The sequence below is a fragment of the Oncorhynchus mykiss genome, chromosome 5, assembly GCF_057628025.1.
Source record: "Oncorhynchus mykiss isolate SJ-2025 chromosome 5, ASM5762802v1, whole genome shotgun sequence".
Taxonomy (NCBI): domain Eukaryota; kingdom Metazoa; phylum Chordata; class Actinopteri; order Salmoniformes; family Salmonidae; genus Oncorhynchus; species Oncorhynchus mykiss.
Genome location: NC_143026.1, coordinates 80,472,114 through 80,492,500, shown reverse-complemented (window position 1 = coordinate 80,492,500; position 20,387 = coordinate 80,472,114). Strand labels below are relative to the sequence as shown.

General features: G+C 49.3%; 1 protein-coding gene across 15 annotated transcripts in view; it reads right to left on the bottom strand.

Annotated features, from left to right (window-relative positions):
• The window catches only part of LOC110524627 (receptor-type tyrosine-protein phosphatase F), a 385,125-nt gene that overhangs the window by 62,762 nt on the left and 301,976 nt on the right, over positions 1–20,387 (bottom strand). For all 15 annotated transcript variants that reach the window (XM_090236080.1, XM_090236084.1, XM_090236090.1 and 12 more), the window contains 5 exons: positions 8,822–8,939; positions 3,848–4,289; positions 3,530–3,669; positions 2,256–2,353; positions 330–586 (listed from right to left, as the gene is read on the bottom strand). In XM_090236080.1, coding sequence (XP_090092206.1) covers positions 330–586; positions 2,256–2,353; positions 3,530–3,669; positions 3,848–4,289; positions 8,822–8,939 — 1,055 coding nt within the window. The remainder of the gene's footprint in view (positions 1–329; positions 587–2,255; positions 2,354–3,529; positions 3,670–3,847; positions 4,290–8,821; positions 8,940–20,387) is intronic.

The following is a 20,387-nucleotide window of genomic DNA, read 5'->3' as shown; positions in this document are numbered from 1 at the left end:
TGGTGGGGACTCTGGGTAGGGTGATGGTGTTAGACACAACAGACCTGACAGGGGCGGTGGTGGGGACTCTGGGTAGGGTGATGGTGATAGACACAACAGACCTGATAGGGGCTGTGGTGGGGACTCTGGGTAGGGTGATGGTGATAGACACAACAGACCTGACAGGGGCGGTGGTGGGGACTCTGGGTAGGGTGATGGTGATAGACACAACAGACCTGATAGGGGCGGTGGTGGGGACTCTGGGTAGGGTGATGGTGATAGACACAACAGACCTGATAGGGGCGGTGGTGGGGAGTCTGGGTAGGGTGATGGTGATAGACACAACAGACCTGACAGGGGCGGTGGTGGGGACTCTGGGTAGGGTGATGGTGAGCTTGCCCCCCTCCTCTGGGTGGTGTTGGTATTGGATGGGTTTGGTCTTGAGCAGGTCCGGGGCGGTCCTGATGGAGACCTGCTGCTGTAGACCCCCAGCACTGTTCCCTCTAGACATCAACACAAAGCTGTAGTCTGTGTCTGGCTGCAGCCTCGTGATCAGCTTCCTCTTCAGGTTCCCCTGCACCTCCACACTCTGCTGGTTATACAGGATCTAGATAGACACAGAAAGAAGTGTTACACACACACACCAGTGGAGGCTGGTGTGAGGAGCTATAGGAGGACAGGCTCATTGTAATGGCTGGAATGGAATTAATGGAACGGTATCAAACACATCAAAACATATGGAAAACACATGTCTGACTCCATTCCAAATATTCAATTTCAGCCACTACAATGAGTCCATCCTCCCACCAGCCTCCACTGCCACCCATCCACCCAACTGCACACATTCTCTCACTCACTCACTCACTCTCTCTCTCTCTCGTATAAATTCTAACCAACAGGGGGTGCTCTGGTCAATGAGTTTCACACAGAACACCTCTTGGCCATCACAGAGGTCAGGCATACAATGAAGTCTCTATCATATTCACTGGCAATAGTCCTTTGTTGAATGGATGTGCAGTACAATTCTACTTTGTTGTGATTGTATTCCCCCCCTTTCCTTTCTACCTCAGGAGAGGTATGGGTTATTGGTAATGAGGTATGTTAGATCCTGTCTGATGATTTCAAGTATGTCCATTTCTTACGGCACCTATTTTCCATATCTTACAGCATCTTATGTCCATATCCTATAGCACCTTATGTCCATATTCTATAGCACCTTATGTCCATATCCTATAGCACCTTATGTCCATATCCTATAGCACCTTATGTCCATATCCTATAGCACCTTATGTCCATATCCTATAGCACCTTATGTCCATATCCTATAGCATCTTATGTCCATATCCTATAGCATCTTATGTCCATATCCTATAGCACCTTATGTCCATATCCTATAGCACCTTATGTCCATATCCTATAGCACCTTATGTCCATATCCTATAGCACCTTATGCCCATATCATATAGCATCTTATGTCCATATCCTATAGCACCTTATGTCCATATCATATAGCACCTTATGTCCATATCCTATAGCACCTTATGTCCATATCCTATAGCACCTTATGCCCATATCATATAGCATCTTATGTCCATATCCTACAGCACCTTATGTCCATATCCTATAGCATCTTATGTCCATATCCTATAGCACCTTATGTCCATATCCTATAGCACCTTATGTCCATATCCTATAGCACCTTATGTCCATATCCTATAGCACCTTATGTCCATATCTTACAGCACCTTATGTCCATATCTTACAGCACCTTATGTCCATATCCTATAGCACCTTATGTCCATATCCTATAGCACCTTATGTCCATATCCTATAGCATCTTATGTCCATATCCTATAGCATCTTATGTCCATATCCTATAGCACCTTATGTCCATATCCTATAGCACCTTATGTCCATATCTTACAGCACCTTATGTCCATATCTTACAGCACCTTATGTCCATATCCTATAGCACCTTATGTCCATATCCTATAGCACCTTATGTCCATATCCTATAGCATCTTATGTCCATATCCTATAGCACCTTATGTCCATATCCTATAGCACCTTATGTCCATATCTTACAGCACCTTATGTCCATATCCTATAGCACCTTATGTCCATATCCTATAGCACCTTATGTCCATATCCTATAGCATCTTATGTCCGTGGAACAGTAATTTTGCCACTGCTCCCTCAACAATCAGCACAAATGAAAGTCTATCTGATGTTAGAAAATGACTCCTGTCAGGTTGTAGATGTTCTTCCTGACTTACCTTGAAAGGCACTTGAGACTTGTAGGTTTCTGGCACTTCCCAAGTCAGCAGGACAGAGGTCTTCATCACAGTTTTCACACCAAAGTTTTTGGTGAACTCTGGGGGAGTTGGAGGAGGGAGAAAGGGGGAGAGTGGACACACAGAGGATGAATTATAAAAGAGCAACGTCATCTGTACTTCCTATATAAAGACAGCTAGGGGAACCCTAGAGCATCCTGGAAGATCAGCGCTACATTAATAGTAGTAGACACTAGTAGCAGACAGGGTTTAAGATAGATAGCTGACTAACAGCTTATGAAACATCTCTATTTAAAAAATGTCAAAGTTCTCTGACCTGTACTTTTTAATGGTCATATTAAGGGATGTTATTGCATTTACACTTTAACACCAAGGCTACTCCCATGAGCTTTACTCTACATTCAACTTTACTATAGACACACACACGAGCACACGCACGAGCACACGCACAAGCACAAGCACACAAACAGACATACACACACACACACAGTAGTACGAAGGTGCTAACTGGCACTGTGAAGCTTGACTATAAATAGCTAGCAGCAGGGGGATAAACATGTATTGATGTACCCTAATAACATGTAAGGCGTGTTCCCTGGTACTGCTGTACTGGTACTGCTGTACTGATACTGCTGTACTGGTCTGCTTTACCATAGGAGGCTGCTGAGGGGAGGACGGCTCATAATAATGTCCGGAATGGGGCGAATGGCTTTGATACCATTCCACTCCAGCCATTACCATGAGCCCGTCCTCACCAATTAAGCTGCCACCAACCTCTGTGCTGTACTGGTTACGCTGGACTCGTTCTACCAATCTAGTCCAGTTGCCACCAGCTTCCACACACACACAGCTACGCATATGTTCTTCTCACATAACATCTGACCTGTCTGTGCCAGAGAGACTGGATGTGTGTGTGTGTGTGTGTGTGTGTGTGTGTGAGAGATGTATGTGAGTGTGTGTGTGCGTGCGTGCATGAGTGAGTGAGTGAGTGAGTGAGTGAGTGAGTGAGTGAGTGAGTGAGTTTGCATGGATCTGTACATGTGGGTCTGGTGTGTCTGCACCTGTGTAAGACTATTTATTGAGATCAGCAGAGCTCACGAGGCATGGAGGTAGACACGATCATGCCCTATCTGGATGTGTGTGCGCGTGTGTGTTGGTTCCCCCGACCTTTGGGCTTACATGCAATGATCCCTGGTGCATAATGTGTGTACTCAAGTAATGGGGGGGTGCAACAGAGCATGTGTGTGAGTTCTCACCAGGCATGGAGGTAGACATGGTCCTACTCTGAATACTAGGACTGTTGGGTCCGGCTCCCTTGCTGGTGAAAGCCCTGACCCTGATGTCATAGGTGGTATCAGGCTGCAGCCCCATGATGGTCATCTGAGTCTCTATCGTGCTGTTGAGATAGAAACAATAAGATCAGTTTTAGTGTTTTAATAAGAATAAGCATTTTATTGTGTTTGTGTCGTCAGAACTCCTTTACAGAACATAAAATACAACAAAAAACCTCTAGACTTTATAAAGGGCAGGGGACTGTACCGGGGACTGGAACAAGTGAATAATCTTAATAATACCTATTGGTGTGGTTCTGTTGGCTGTTGATATCTCTGTACACCACCACGTACTGGACGATCCTCCCGTTCCTCTCAGCCAGCGCCGGAGGCTCCCAGGCCAGCTTGGTAGTAGTCGTGGTCAGGCCTACGACACTCAGGTTCTGGGGGTAACTGCTGGGCACATCGTCCGGCGTCGTAATCTCCTTCACGTACTCCTCGCCGGTGCCAGCCCGGTTCTTGGCGCAGAGCTTGAAGACGTACGTGGCGCCCTTGTGCAGGCCGGTGACAGTGAAGTGGTCGTCTGTCTTCTTGAAGTCCTTTACAGTGAACGACTCCTCCTCCATACGTTTGTACTGAAGCTGGTAGCCAACATGCTCTCCCACCATCTCCTTCGGTGGTTGCCACTGGATGAGGGCTGTGTTACCAATGGTGGTACTGATCATCATAGTGGGCCTGCCTGGGACTAACGGGCAGAGAGAGGAATTAGGATCATTAGCATAATGACATAGAACACACTTAATAATGACATAGACCATACTTGATAATGACATAGAACACACTTAATAATGACATATAACACGCATAATAATTGCAAACAACACACATAATAATGACACAGAACACACTTAACAATGACACAGGACACACTTAATAATGACCCAGGACACACTAAACAATGACACAGAACACATATAATAATGACACAGAACACACTTAATAATGACACAGAACACACTAAATAATGACACAGGACACACTTAACAATGACACAGAACACACTTATAATTACACAGAACACACTAAATAATGACACAGAACACACTAAATAATGACACAGGACACACTAAATAATGACACATAACACACTTAATAATGACATAGAACACACTTAATAATGACACTAACACTTAATAATGACAAAGGACACACTTATTAATGACACAGAACACTTAAATGATTACTACCACTACAGTATTATTCAGTACTACCATAAGTTACCACTGTAAAATGTAAATATACTGGACAATTACTGCTGTTACTCTAACCATTAATTAAGACCATGGGGGACCAGTAAACTATAAGGGCCTGCTGAGTTCTGTGTCCGAAATGGCCGCCTATTCCCTATATCCCCCTTTTGTAGGATTGCGGACCAATTTCACAACAACAACAAAAAAACTTAGTCCGGGTCTCAACTTACTTTTGAGAGTTAGAATAATAGAATACACAAGGTGCAATTTTGAAATGTGGTTGTGCATCAGCAGTCACTCAATTAGCCCATGTCAGCATTTTTTTCCATATTGGTAAATGAGTCTAGTGGCCAGCTATCTAACCTTGTAGTAAGCATGGTTGAATTACCACCCGGGGTGGGCCCATTGATCATCAGTTATCATATTAAAAACTGCAAACATTTACCTCCCCCTATGGCAAATTGTGTAGGTGTAGAATTTCATGAAATGAGTTGTAAAACTGCATATTTTTCTCTCTGCCCGATGGCAAAATTAGTAGAACTGCATGAAATGAGTTCTAAAATTGCAAAATCTTATTTCTGCCCCATGGTAACATGCGTAGTATTGCAGCAAACTTGCTTTAAAACGGCAACATTTTCTCTATGCCCCATGGCAAAATGTGCAGAATTGCAGGAAATTAACTTTAAAACTAAAAATATATATATTATTTTATGTGGGTACGCAGACCCAAAGCTACTGCAGCCCCACATGATGAGTTCCGTTTTCTTGTGTCCCCATCCCTGCCCTACTGTATATAGTGCACTACTTTTAACCAGAGTATTATTGGTCAACAGTAGTGAACTACATGAGGAATAGGGTGCAATTTGGGAGGCACCCATAGTGTGTAGTCATGGAGGCAGCCATAGTGTGTAGTCATGGAGGCAGCCATAGTGTGTAGTCATGGAGGCAGCCATAGTGTGTAGTAATGGAGGCAGCCATAGTGTGTAGTCATGGAGGCAGCCATAGTGTGTAGTCATGGAGGCAGCCATAGTGTGTAGTCATGGAGGCAGCCATAGTGTGTAGTCATGGAGGCAGCCATAGTGTGTAGTCATGGAGGCAGCCATAGTGTGTAGTCATGGAGGCAGCCATAGTGTGTAGTCATGGAGGCAGCCATAGTGTGTAGTCATGGAGGCAGCCGTAGTGTGTAGTCATGGGGTTTTTCACAATTCCTGACATTTAATCCTAGTAAAAATTCCCTGTTTTAGGTCAGTGAGTATCACCACTTTATTTTAAGAATGTGAAATGTCAGAATAATATAATTATTTGTTTCAGCTTTTATTTCTTTCATCACATTCCTAGTGGTTCAGAAGTTTACATAAGCTCAATTAGTATTTGATATCATTGCCTTTAAATTGTTTAACTTGGGTCAAACGTTTTGGGTAGACTTCCAGAAGCTTCCCACAATAAGTTGGGTGAATTTTGGCCCACTCCTCCTGACAGCTGGTGTAACTGAGTCAGGTTTGTAGGCCTCCTTGCTCACACATGCTTTTTCAGTTCTGCCCACACATGTTCTATAGGATTGAGGTCAGGGACACTCCATTACCTTGACTTTGTTGTCCTTAAGCCATGTTGCCACAACTTTGGAAGTAGGCCTGGGGTCATTGTCCGTTTGGAAGAACCATTTGCGACCAAGCTTTAACTTCCTGACCGATGTCTTGAGATGTTGCTTCAATATATTCACATAATTTTTCTTTCCTCATGATGCCCTCTATTTTGTGAAGTGCACCAGACCCTCCTGCAGCCATGCACCCCCACAACATGATGCTGCCACCCCCGTGCTTCACGGTTGGGATGGTGTTCTTCAGCTTGCAAGCCTCCCCCTGTTTCCTCTAAACATAACAATGGTCATTATGGCCAAACAGTTCTATTTTTGTCATCAGACCAGAGGACATTTCTCCAAAAACTACGATCTTTGTCCCCATGTGCAGTTGCAAATCGTAGTCTGGCTTTTTTTATGGCGGTTTTGGAGCAGTAGCTTCTTCCTTGCTGAGGGGCCTTCCAGATTATGTAAATATAGGACTTGTTTTACATTTTTACCTGTTTCCTCCAGCATCTTCACAAGGTCCTTTGCTGTTGTTCTGGGATTGATTTGCACTTTTCGCACCAAAGTACGTTCATCTCTAGGAGACAGAACGCGTCTCCTTCCTGAGTGGTATGATGGCTGCGTGGTCTCATGGTGTTTATACTTGTGTACTATTGTTTGTACAGTTGAACATGGTACCTTCAGGCGTTTGGAAATTGCTCCCAAGGATGAACCAGACTTGTGGAGCTCTACAATTTTGTTTCTGAGGTCTTGGCTGATTTCTTTTGATTTTCCCATGATGTCAAGCAAAGAGGCACTGCGTTTGAAGGTAGGCCTTGAAATACATCCACAGGTACACCTCCAATTGACTCAAATGATGTCAATTAGCCTATCAGAAGCTTCTAAAGCCATGACATAATTTTCTGGAATTTTCCAAGCTGTTTAAAGGCACAGTCAACTTAGTGTATGTAAACTTCTGACCCACTGGAATTGTGACACAGTGAATTATAAGTGAAATAATCTGTCTGTAAACAATTGTTGGAAAAATGACTTGTGTCATGCACAAAGCAGATGTCCTAACCGACTTGCCAAAACTATAGTTTGTTAACAAGAAATTTGTGGAGTGGTTGAAAAATGAGTTTTAATGACTCCAACCTAAGTATATGCAATATTACGACTTCAAAAGTATATATATATATATACAGTATGTACATGTAACTAGGATGTGACTAGGCAACAGTATAGATAATAAACAGTAGCAGCAGCATATGTGATGAGTCAAAAAAGTTTGTTCGAAAAGGGTCAATGCAGACAGTTAAATAGCTAACCAAATATCTACCCGGACCATCTATTTAGCAGGCTTGGGGGTAAGAGCTGTTCAGGGTCCTGTTGGTTCCAGACTGCATCGGTACCGCTTGCTGTGCAGTAAGATAGAAAACCATCTATGACTTGGTTGGCTGGAGACTTCGAAAATGTTTAGGGCCTTGCTCTGACACCGCCTGTTATAGAGGTCCTGGATGGCAGGGAGCTCAGCCACAGTGATATACTAGGCTGTACACACTACCCTCTAGCGCCTTGCGGTCAGATGCCAAGTAGTTGCCATACATACCATGCAGTGACTTAGCCAGTCAAGATGGTCTCAATTGTGCAGCTGTAAAACTTTTTGAGGATCTGAGGGCCCATGCCAAATCTGTTCAGCCTCCTGAGGGGGAAGAGGCATTGTTGTGCCCTCTTCACGACTGTGTTGGTGTGTGTGGACCAGGCTAAATCCTTATTGATGTGGACACTGAGGAACTCGACCCGCTCCACTACAGCCCTGTCAATGTGAATTGGGGCATGCTCGACCCTCTGTTTCCTGTAGTCCACAATTACCTAATTTGTCTTACTGACGTTGAGGGAGAGGTTGTTGTCCTGGCACCCCACTGCCAGGTCTCTGACCACCTCCCTAAAGGCTGCCTCATCACTGTTGGTGACCAGGCCTACCACTGTCATTTCTGTGTTCAGTCCCAGGGCAGCTTAAGTGATGAGCTTGGAGGGCACTATGGTGTTGAACGCTGAGCTGTAGTCAATGATCAACATTCTCACATAGGTGTTCCTCTTGTCCAGGTGGGCGAGGGCAGTGTTGAGTGCAATAAAGATTGCGTCGAATAAGGATTTGTTGGGGAGGTATGGAATTGGAGTAGATACAGGGTGTCTGGGATGATGTTGTTGTGAGCCATGACCAGCCTTTCAAAGCATTTCATGGCTACAGATGTGAGTGCTACGGTGCGATAGTCATTTAAACAGTTTACCTTGGTGTTCTTGGGCGCAGGGACTATGGCTGCCTGCTTGAAACATGTAGGTATTACAGACTGGGTAAGGGGGAGGTTGAAAATGTCAGTAAAGACTCTTGCCAGCTGGTCAGCGCAGTTTGTGCGTGTGTGTGTGTGTGTTTGCATGTGTGCATGTGTGTGTAGCTGTACACACCTGCTCCAGTGGTGGTGACCACCTTGGCCTTACTGCGTGCCCCGTCCCCCTTGGTGGTGTAGGCTGCCACGGTGACAGAGTAGGTGGTCTCAGGGAGCAGGCCTGTTATAACAGCCTCCTAGGGGAGAGAAAAGTTTAAACAGCCTGGGTCAGGCTAATGCTATGATGACGGCTAACACAATTTCCCAGCCTTCACCCACTGTACTGTGTTGAGTTCACTCAGGGAGGGTTAGGCACTCAAGCGCACACACACACACACACACACACACACACACACATTCCATACATCAGTGTAGCATTTTAAACACTCCGAAGACATTGAAGTTCTTTCTGAGAAATGGTTACAGAGATGGTAAAATATCTGCCCTCAACAATATCTGCCCTCAACAAGATCTGTCCCCAACAAGATCTGTCCCCAACAAGATCTGTCCCCAACAATATCTGTCCCCAACAAGATCTGCCCTCAACAAGATCTGTCCCCAACAATATCTGTCCCCAACAAGATCTGTCCCCAACAAGATCTGTCCTTAACAAGATCTGTCCTCAAGATGATCTGTCCTCAAGATGATCTGTCCTCAAGATGATCTGTCCTCAAGATGATCTGTCCTCAAGATGATCTGTCCTCAAGATGATCTGTCCTCAAGATTATCTATTCTCAAGATCTGCTGCCTCAAGATGCTCCCTGTACGTGTTCTACACAAATAAAAACTGAATATCCAATATTAGTTACTGTGTGTCTGTGTCCCTCACGTGCATACATTTGGTTGAATCATTGCTGGATTTTACAACTTGCCCCAAACAAGGTTTTTGAAATAAATAAAATAAATATTGTCTGTGTGACTGAAAAAGTAAAAAGGTAAGGTGCTGTTGTCATAAACAGACATTTCAGAGTTGGATAGTATCATTCACTCATTTTACTGTGTCTCAGTACAGTGTCTCAGTACTACTGTCTCCGTACTGTCTCAGTACTACAGTGTCTCAGTACTACAGTGGCTCAGTACTACCGTGTCTCAGTACTAATTTGTCTCAGTACTACCGTGTCTCAGTACTACCGTGTCTCAGTACCACCGTGTCTCAGTACCACCGTGTCTCAGTACTACCTTGTCTCAGTACTACCGTGTCTCAGTACTACCGTGTCTCAGTACTACCATGTCTCTGTACTACTGTGTCTCAGTACTACCGTGTCTCAGTACAGTGTCTCAGTACTACCGTGTCTCAGTACCACCGTGTCTCAGTACTACCGTGTCTCAGTACCACCGTGTCTCAGTACTAACTTGTCTCAGTACTACCGTGTCTCAGTACCACCGTGTCTCAGTACCACCGTGTCTCAGTACTACCGTGTCTCAGTACTACCGTGTCTCAGTACTACCGTGTCTCAGTACTAATTTGTCTCAGTACAGTGTCTCAGTACAGTGTCTCAGTACTACTGTGTCTCAGTACTGTCTCAGTACTACAGTGTCTCAGTACTACTGTGTCTCAGTACTACAGTGGCTCAGTACTACCGTGTCTCAGTACTAATTTGTCTCAGTACTACCGTGTCTCAGTACTACCGTGTCTCAGTACCACTGTGTCTCAGTGCCAACGTGTCTCAGTACTACCGTGTCACAGTACTACCGTGTCTCAGTACCACCGTGTCTCAGTACTACCGTGTCTCAGTACCACCGTGTCTCAGTACTACCGTGTCTCAGTACCACTGTGTCTCAGTCCTACCGTGTCTCAGTACCACCGTGTCTCAGTACTACTGCGTCTCAGTACCACCGTGTCTCAGTAATGCCGTGTCTCAGTACCACCGTGTCTCAGTACCACCGTGTCTCAGTACTGTGTCTCAGTACTACCGTGTCTCAGTACTGTGTCTCAGTACTACCGTGTTTCAGTACCACCGTGTCTCAGTACCACCATGTCTCAGTACCTCCGTGTCCCAGTACCACCGTGTCTCAGTACTACCGTGTCTCAGTACAGTGTCTCAGTACAGTGTCTCAGTACAGTGTCTCAGTACCACCGTGTCTCAGTACTACCGTGTCTCAGTACCACCGTGTCTCAGTACTACTGTGTCTCAGTACTACCGTGTCTCAGGACTGTGTCTCAGTACTACCGTGTCTCAGTACAGTGTCTCAGTACTACCGTGTTTCAGTACCACCGTGTCTCAGTACCACCGTGTCTCAGTACTACCGTGTCTCAGTACTACCGTGTCTCAGTACCACCGTGTCTCAGTACCACCGTGTCTCAGAACCACCGTGTCTCAGTACTACCGTGTCTCAGTACTACCGTGTCTCAGTACCACCGTGTCTCAGTACCACCGTGTCTCAGTACTACCTTGTCTCAGTACTACCGTGTCTCAGTACTACCGTGTCTCAGTACTACCATGTCTCTGTACTACTGTGTCTCAGTACTACCGTGTCTCAGTACAGTGTCTCAGTACTACCGTGTCTCAGTACCACCGTGTCTCAGTACTACCGTGTCTCAGTACCACCGTGTCTCAGTACTAACTTGTCTCAGTACTACCGTGTCTCAGTACCACCGTGTCTCAGTACCACCGTGTCTCAGTACTACCGTGTCTCAGTACTACCGTGTCTCAGTACTACCGTGTCTCAGTACTAATTTGTCTCAGTACAGTGTCTCAGTACAGTGTCTCAGTACTACTGTGTCTCAGTACTGTCTCAGTACTACAGTGTCTCAGTACTACTGTGTCTCAGTACTACAGTGGCTCAGTACTACCGTGTCTCAGTACTAATTTGTCTCAGTACTACCGTGTCTCAGTACTACCGTGTCTCAGTACCACTGTGTCTCAGTGCCAACGTGTCTCAGTACTACCGTGTCACAGTACTACCGTGTCTCAGTACCACCGTGTCTCAGTACTACCGTGTCTCAGTACCACCGTGTCTCAGTACTACCGTGTCTCAGTACCACTGTGTCTCAGTCCTACCGTGTCTCAGTACCACCGTGTCTCAGTACTACTGCGTCTCAGTACCACCGTGTCTCAGTAATGCCGTGTCTCAGTACCACCGTGTCTCAGTACCACCGTGTCTCAGTACTGTGTCTCAGTACTACCGTGTCTCAGTACTGTGTCTCAGTACTACCGTGTTTCAGTACCACCGTGTCTCAGTACCACCATGTCTCAGTACCTCCGTGTCCCAGTACCACCGTGTCTCAGTACTACCGTGTCTCAGTACAGTGTCTCAGTACAGTGTCTCAGTACAGTGTCTCAGTACCACCGTGTCTCAGTACTACCGTGTCTCAGTACCACCGTGTCTCAGTACTACTGTGTCTCAGTACTACCGTGTCTCAGGACTGTGTCTCAGTACTACCGTGTCTCAGTACAGTGTCTCAGTACTACCGTGTTTCAGTACCACCGTGTCTCAGTACCACCGTGTCTCAGTACTACCGTGTCTCAGTACTACCGTGTCTCAGTACCACCGTGTCTCAGTACCACCGTGTCTCAGAACCACCGTGTCTCAGTACTACCGTGTCTCAGTACTACCGTGTCTCAGTACCACCGTGTCTCAGTACCACCGTGTCTCAGTACTACCGTTTCTCAGTACTACCGTGTCTCAGTACTACCGTGTCTCAGTACTAATTTGTCTCAGTACAGTGTCTCAGTACAGTGTCTCAGTACTACTGTGTCTCAGTACTGTCTCAGTACTACAGTGTCTCAGTACTACTGTGTCTCAGTACTACAGTGGCTCAGTACTACCGTGTCTCAGTACTAATTTGTCTCAGTACTACCGTGTCTCAGTACTACCGTGTCTCAGTACCACTGTGTCTCAGTGCCAACGTGTCTCAGTACTACCGTGTCACAGTACTACCGTGTCTCAGTACCACCGTGTCTCAGTACTACCGTGTCTCAGTACCACCGTGTCTCAGTACTACCGTGTCTCAGTACCACTGTGTCTCAGTCCTACCGTGTCTCAGTACCACCGTGTCTCAGTACTACTGCGTCTCAGTACCACCGTGTCTCAGTAATGCCGTGTCTCAGTACCACCGTGTCTCAGTACCACCGTGTCTCAGTACTGTGTCTCAGTACTACCGTGTCTCAGTACTGTGTCTCAGTACTACCGTGTTTCAGTACCACCGTGTCTCAGTACCACCATGTCTCAGTACCTCCGTGTCCCAGTACCACCGTGTCTCAGTACTACCATGTCTCAGTACAGTGTCTCAGTACAGTGTCTCAGTACAGTGTCTCAGTACCACCGTGTCTCAGTACTACCGTGTCTCAGTACCACCGTGTCTCAGTACTACTGTGTCTCAGTACTACCGTGTCTCAGGACTGTGTCTCAGTACTACCGTGTCTCAGTACAGTGTCTCAGTACTACCGTGTTTCAGTACCACCGTGTCTCAGTACCACCGTGTCTCAGTACTACCGTGTCTCAGTACTACCGTGTCTCAGTACCACCGTGTCTCAGTACCACCGTGTCTCAGTACCACCGTGTCTCAGAACCACCGTGTCTCAGTACTACCGTGTCTCAGTACTACCGTGTCTCAGTACAGTGTCTCAGTACTACCGTGTCTCAGTACCACCGTGTCTCAGTACTACCGTGTCTCAGTACCACCGTGTCTCAGTACCACCGTGTCTCAGTACTACCGTGTCTCAGTACTACCGTGTCTCAGTACCACCTTGTCTCAGTACTACCGTGTCTCAGTACCACCGTGTCTCAGTACTACCGTGTCTCAGTACCACCGTGTCTCAGTACTACTGTGTCTCAGTACCACCGTGTCTCAGTACCACCGTGTCTCAGTACTACCGTGTCTCAGTACGACCGTGTCACAGTACCACTGTGTCTCAATTCCACCGTGTCTCAGTACCACCGTGTCTCAGTACCACCGTGTCTCAGTACTGTGTCTCAGTACTACCGTGTCTCAGTACTGTGTCTCAGTACTGTGTCTCAGTACTACCGTGTCTCAGTACCACGTGTCTCAGTACTGTGTCTCAGTACCACCGTGTCTCAGTACAGTTTCTCAGTACTACCGTGTCTCAGTACCACCCTGTCTCAATACCACCGTGTCTCAGTACTACCGTGTCTCAGTACCACCGTGTCTCAGTACCACCGTGTCTCAATACCACCGTGTCTCAGTACTGCGTCTCAGTACCACCGTGTCTCAGTACTGTGTCTCAGTAATTTTGTAAATATTGATCTCCTAATTCTTCCTGATATTTTATACTGGGGAATATTAAATGAGAATGTTACTATTTAGGAACATAATATGTATATTTGATGTAAATGGCATGTTGTAGAAGGTTCCAGACACTTTGTCTTACATTTTCACTTGGTTTTGAAAAATGTACCTAAGCAGCGAGTTACTTGCTGAGCCTCAAATTAGATACATATTAGGTTCCAAAATAGTGACATTCTCTTTTAATATAGATGCTATACAGCCCAAAAACACAAAGACAGTGTTCTAAAACCCAAATAAAGTCTTGATCTCTGAGTCCCTCTTTTGACCAGGTCCCATATGGCTCTGTTCAAAAGCAGTACACAAGTCAGGCACTTTTGAAGATACGCCCCCAGTTAAAGTGTTCAGAGTTGTTCTCGGTCTCTCTCTCTGACTGGCCAGAACCACAGCCTTTAAAGCAGTTTGTATCCAACTGTCAAGTGTAGGCTATAATAAGCAAACCCCATTAAGCACACCAACACAAACCACACAAAATACACACACGACACAAATCAAAACTTGAGATCTCTCTTTCTCACGTACACACACACACACACATCTATATCAAAGTGCACACCCTCGCACATGTTCCTCTCCATTTCAAAAGGAACTCATTAAAATGAAGACACCTAACGAGACAGAGATCATTTGAGCCCATAAAAGAGTTGGAGAGGTTCTTTCTCCTCGGACTGAGTGGGGATCCATTTCCTCCATGGCTGATGAGATGAGCGAGAGAGCAGTGGAGAGAGTAAAGACCAGCAGTATGTCCCAAATGGCATCCTATTTCCTATATAGTGCACTACTTTTGACCAGGGCTGTAAGGACACCGACATACAAGTAGTGCACCATAAAGGCAATAAGGTGCAATTTGGGACGCAGTCCGGGTGGATGGATGCGCTTCAGACTGAAGAGAGGAAGTCAAAGACAGGAGGGGGGTTTCCAACACCCAGGAAGACTCATCCCCCATCCCTCCATCTTATCCCTCCTCCAGCCTGCCGCCTGTGACACCAGCCTGTAGGTGCCTGGGGCCTGGAGCTCAGCCCAGCCTGTAGGTGCCTGGGGCCTGGAGCTCAGCCCAGCCTGTAGGTGCCTGTGGCCTGGAGCTCAGCCCAGCCTGTAGGTGCCTGTGGCCTGGAGCTCAGCCCAGCCTGTAGGTGCCTGGGGCCTGGAGCTCAGCCCAGCCTGTAGGTGCCTGGGGCCTGGAGCTCAGCCCAGCCTGTAGGTGCCTGGGGCCTGGAGCTCAGCCCAGCCTGTAGGTGCCTGGGGCCTGGAGCTCAGCCCAGCCTGTAGGTGCCTGTGGCCTGGAGCTCAGCCCAGCCTGTAGGTGCCTGTGGCCTGGAGCTCAGCCCAGCCTGTAGGTGCCTGGGGCCTGGAGCTCAGCCCAGCCTGTAGGTGCCTGGGGCCTGGAGCTCAGCCCAGCCTGTAGGTGCCTGGGGCCTGGAGCTCAGCCCAGCCTGTAGGTGCCTGGGGCCTGGAGCTCAGCCCAGCCTGTAGGTGCCTGGGGCCTGGAGCTCAGCCCAGCCTGTAGGTGCCTGTGGCCTGGAGCTCAGCCCAGCCTGTAGGTGCCTGGGGCCTGGAGCTCAGCCCAGCCTGTAGGTGCCTGGGGCCTGGAGCTCAGCCCAGCCTGTAGGTGCCTGGGGCCTGGAGCTCAGCCCAGCCTGTAGGTGCCTGGGGCCTGGAGCTCAGCCCAGCCTGTAGGTGCCTGTGGCCTGGAGCTCAGCCCAGCCTGTAGGTGCCTGGGGCCTGGAGCTCAGCCCAGCCTGTAGGTGCCTGTGGCCTGGAGCTCAGCCCAGCCTGTAGGTGCCTGGGGCCTGGAGCTCAGCCCAACCTGTAGGTGCCTGGGGCCTGGAGCTCAGCCCAGTCTTGTGAGAGGAGATGAGATGACAGACCACGAAGCTGCAGCTAACAACCACAGAAATGAGCATGGCCATACAAGCCAGCTCTGATTCCCAGAGACCAAACAAATGTTTCATCATGATTTCATGGCTAGCCTCTCACATCTTTATTGCATGACATTCATTAAAAAGCTCTTCCCTTCCTGCTAATTAATCACAGACATGCTGCTGAGCAGAGCAGGCTGGCGGTCTCTGTAGTAGGCTATTTTGAGAAAAGATGGCTCACTTAGGGTTTATGTAACCCTCCCCCAAACCCCACCCCATCTTTCAGTAGGGGAGTTGGAGAGTTAGAAGTAAGAGGGAAATATGAGTCATCTGAAGCTATAACATTTATTTTAAAAGCTTCATTATTTTAAATGTACAGCTTTCCTTTTAAGTTTCGGGCCCTGCAGTGGTTTCTCTCTTTCAATTGGATAAAAAAAAAAAAATCAGTCTCTTATCTCTCTCTCTCTCTTTAAAATCCAGAGGGGGGTGGAGGAGGGGGGAGGGGGCTCTGGTTCTCTGGGAATGTAGGGATGGATTCCATGGGAGGGAATATATTAAACATTTAACATTAAGACATGGGTTGCATCACAAATGGCACCTTATTCCCTTAATAGTGCACTACTTTTGACCAGGACCCATACGGCCCATAGGGCTCTGATCAAAAGCAGTGCAATATATAGGGAATAGGATGCCATTCAGGACGTAGATAAGACATGATGAATGATTCTGTTCTACATCCAAGGGAACTCCTTCAAGGCTTGTTTAAATAAAGCCAATCAAGTCGTCATGACTTCCAGTACCAGTAGGCTTCAGATCAAGTCCTCTGGTCCCCTCCACCTAACCAGTCCACCTCAATCACCAGGAGGGCCTAACACTAACCAGTCCACCTCAATCACCAGGAGGGCCTAACACTAACCAGTCCACCTCAATCACCAGAAGGGCCTAACACTAACCAGTCCACCTCAATAACCAGGAGGGCCTAACACTAACCAGTCCACCTCAATCACCAGGAAGGCCAAACACTAACCAGTCCACCTCAATCACCAGGAAGGCCTACCCCTCACCCTAACCCTCCACCTCGATCACCAGGAAGGCCTAACCCTCCATCACCAGGAAGGCCTAACCCTCACCCTAACCCTAACCCTATACCTCCATCACCAGGAAGGCCTATCCCTCACCCTAACCCTCCATCACCAGGAAGGCCTACCCCTCACCCTAACCCTCCACCTCGATCACCAGGAAGGCCTAACCCTCCATCACCAGGAAGGCCTAACCCTCACCCTAACCCTAACCCTATACCTCCATCACCAGGAAGGCCTATCCCTCACCCTAACCCTCCATCACCAGGAAGGACTACTCCTCACCCTAACCCTCCACCTCGATCACCAGGAAGGCCTAACCCTCCATCACCAGGAAGGCCTAACCCTCACCCTAACCCTAACCCCCGACCTCCATCACCAGGAAGGCCTATCCCTCACCCTAACCCTCCATCACCAGGAAGACCTACCCCTCACCCTAACCCTCCACCTCTATCACCAGGAAGGCCTACCCCTCACCCTAACCCCCCACCTCATTCACCAGGAAGGCCTACCCCTCACCCTAACCCTCCACCTCCATCAACAGGAAGACCTACCCCTCACCCTAACCCCCCACCTCCATCACCAGGAAGGCCTAACCCTCACCCTAACCCTCCATCACCAAGAAGGCCTACCCCTCACCCTAACCCTCCATCACCAGGAAGGCCTACCCCTCACCCTAACCCTCCATCACCAGGAAGGCCTACCCCTCACCCTAACCCTGCATCACCAGGAAGGTCTACCCCTCACCCTAACCCTTAATCACCAGGAAGCCCTACCCCTCACCCTAACCCTCCATCACCAGGAAGGCCTACCCCTCACCCTAACCCTCCATCACCAGGAAGGCCTACCCCTCACCCTAACCCTACATCACCAGGAAGGCCTACCCCTCACCCTAACCCTCCATCACCAGGAAGGCCTACCCCTCACCCTAACCCTCCATCACCAGGAAGGCCTACCCCTCACCCTAACCCTACATCACCAGGAAGCCCTACCCCTCACCCTAACCCTCCATCACCAGGAAGGCCTACCCCTCACCCTAACCCTCCATCACCAGGAAGGCCTACCCCTCACCCTAACCCTACATCACCAGGAAGGCCTACCCCTCACCCTAACCCTCCATCACCAGGAAGGCCTACCCCTCACCCTAACCCTCGACCTCCATCACCAGGAAGGCCTACCCCTCACCCTAACCCTCCATCACCAGGAAGGCCTACCCCTCACCCTAACCATGCATCACCAGGAAGGCCTACCCCTCACCCTAACCCTACATCACCAGGAAGGCCTACCCCTCACCCTAACCCTCCATCACCAGGAAGGCCTACCCCTCACCCTAACCCTGCATCACCAGGAAGGTTTACCCCTCACCCTAACCCTCCATCACCAGGAAGGCCGACCACTCACCCTAACCCTCCATCACCAGGAAGGTCTACCCCTCACCCTAACCCTCCACCTCCATCACCAGGAAGGCCTCACCGCTCACCCTAACCCTCCATCACCAGGAAGGCCTACCCCTCACCCTAACCCTCCATCACCAGGAAGGCCTACCCCTCACCCCAACCCCCCACCTCCATCACCAGGAAGGCCTACCCCTCACCCCAACACCCCACCTCCATCACCAGGAAGGCCTACCCCTCACCCTAATCCTCCATCACCAGGAAGGCCGACCCCTCACCCTAACCCTCCATCACCAGGAAGGCCTACCCCTCACCCTCCCTGCATCACCAGGAAGGCCGACCCCTCACCCTAACCCTCCACCTCCATCACCAGGTAGGCCTACCCCTCACCCTAACCCTCCATCACCAGGAAGGCCTACCCCTCACCCTAACCCTCCATCACCAGGAAGGCCTACCCCTCACCCTAACCCTCCATCACCAGGAAGGCCTACCCCTCACCCTAACCCTCCACCTCCATCACCAGGAAGGCCTACCCCTCACCCTAACCCTCCATCACCAGGAAGGCCTACCCCTCACCCTAACCCTCCATCACCAGGAAGATCTACCCCTCACCCTAACCCTCCATCACCAGGAAGGCCGCCCCTCACCCTAACCCTCCATCACCAGGAAGGCCTACCCCTCAACCTAACCCTCCATCACCAGGAAGATCTACCCCTCACCCTAACCCTCCATCACCAGGAAGGCCTACACCTCACCCTAACCCTCGACCTCGATCACCAGGAAAGCCTCAACCCTCACCCTAACCCTTCATCACCAGGAAGGCCTACCCCTCACCCTAACCCTCCATCACCAGGAAGGCCTACCCCTCACCCTAACCCTCCATCACCAGGAAGGCCTACCCCTCACCCTAACCCTCCACCTCCATCACCAGGAAGGCCTCAACCCTCACCCTAACCCTCCATCACCAGGAAGGCCTACCCCTCACCCTAACCCTACATCACCAGGAAGCCCTACGCCTCACCCTAACCCTCCATCACCAGGAAGGCCTACCCCTCACCCTAACCCTCCATCACCAGGAAGGCCTACCCCTCACCCTAACCCTACATCACCAGGAAGGCCTACCCCTCACCCTAACCCTCCATCACCAGGAAGGCCTACCCCTCACCCTAACCCTGCATCACCAGGAAGGTTTACCCCTCACCCTAACCCTCCATCACCAGGAAGGCCGACCACTCACCCTAACCCTCCATCACCAGGAAGGTCTACCCCTCACCCTAACCCTCCACCTCCATCACCAGGAAGGCCTCACCGCTCACCCTAACCCTCCATCACCAGGAAGGTCTACCCCTCACCCTAACCCTCCACCTCCATCACCAGGAAGGCCTCACCGCTCACCCTAACCCTCCATCACCAGGAAGGCCTACCCCTCACCCTAACCCTCCATCACCAGGAAGGCCTACCCCTCACCCCAACCCCCCACCTCCATCACCAGGAAGGCCTACCCCTCACCCCAACACCCCACCTCCATCACCAGGAAGGCCTACCCCTCACCCTAATCCTCCATCACCAGGAAGGCCGACCCCTCACCCTAACCCTCCATCACCAGGAAGGCCTACCCCTCACCCTAACCCTGCATCACCAGGAAGGCCGACCCCTCACCCTAACCCTCCACCTCCATCACCAGGAAGGCCTACCCCTTACCCTAACCCTCCACCTCCATCACCAGGAAGGCCTACCCCTCACCCTAACCCTCCATCACCAGGAAGGCCTACCCCTCACCCTAACCCTCCATCACCAGGAAGATCTACCCCTCACCCTAACCCTCCATCACCAGGAAGGCCGACCCCTCACCCTAACCCTCCATCACCAGGAAGGCCTACCCCTCACCCTAACCCTCCATCACCAGGAAGATCTACCCCTCACCCTAACCCTCCATCACCAGGAAGGCCTACCCCTCACCCTAACCCTCGACCTCGATCACCAGGAAGGCCTCAACCCTCACCCTAACCCTCCATCACCAGGAAGGCCTACCCCTCACCCTAACCCTCCATCACCAGGAAGGCCT